At 38.6% G+C, this 892-nt stretch overlaps 1 protein-coding gene across 1 annotated transcript; it reads left to right on the top strand.

The window, feature by feature from the left end:
• Positions 1 to 612, top strand: LOC145797921 (uncharacterized). The gene has a single exon (XM_082885364.1). It carries the CDS (start codon positions 1 to 3, stop codon positions 610 to 612), a length of 612 nt encoding a protein of 203 aa, XP_082741490.1.
• The last annotated feature ends 280 nt before the right edge of the window (positions 613 to 892 follow it).

Raw genomic sequence — 892 nt, 5'->3', positions numbered from 1 at the left:
ATGTTCTCCATCCAATCTGCTTGGAACCACTGGAGAGATAAACATGATAAGGTGGCTTGGTATAAACTGCTGTGGGGTCCTTTCAATATCCCTAGAGTTAGTTTCATTGTCTGGATTGCCTTACATGGAAGGCTTAACACTGGGGACAGGTTAGAATCTTTTGGTCTGAGTGATAATTTCAAATGCTCCTTCTGCAATCATCACACTGAAAACCACTCTCACCTCTTCTTTAATTGCATTTTCTCTCTAAAGGTTTGGGATGCTATTAAAGTTATGTGTAATGTAAAGTGGCCTGACATTTTTTGGCCTGATATTGTTCATGTTGCTATGAGGGAGAGTCTGGGTAAATCTCTGAGAGCCATTACTACTAGACTGGCTCTGCTATGTATTGTTTATCAAGTTTGGAATGAAAGAAATAACAGAATTTTTAATAAGGAAATGAAACCTGAAGAAGTTGTTATCAAGTCAATTGTTCAAATGATTAGAGGCAGGCTAATGTCATTAAACAATTTGCCTAGATGTGCAGGTGATGAATGGTACCATAAGCAATGGAATTTGACTGATTCCATTCTGAAGCCCCATACTGTTCGTATTGGGAGGGCTGCTGAGTGATGGGAGTTTCTCACATGAGAGTTGAGAGTTGGTGAGCTACATAATGTGGGATTTCTAACTGTTTGTGTCCTGTGCAGCTCTATGGATTAAGGGTTGAGTGATGTGAGTCATAAACTTCAAATCTGTTAGACATTTGGTAACATCAATGGAATTTCTAAGGGTTGAGTGAAAATAGCCTACATATGTTTTATTTGCTAACTAGTATATATATATTATCTCTTTATTTGCAGGATAAGGAAGCAGTTTTCGAGTGTTGTGAGGTCCTATATTGTGGGCCGAG

This window comes from Camellia sinensis, chromosome 8, assembly GCF_055761805.1.
Source record: "Camellia sinensis isolate YWXY chromosome 8, ASM5576180v1, whole genome shotgun sequence".
NCBI classification, from domain to species: Eukaryota; Viridiplantae; Streptophyta; class Magnoliopsida; order Ericales; family Theaceae; genus Camellia; species Camellia sinensis.
The sequence above is the reverse complement of the archived record's forward strand: the minus strand, read 5'-3'. Positions and strand labels throughout refer to the sequence as shown.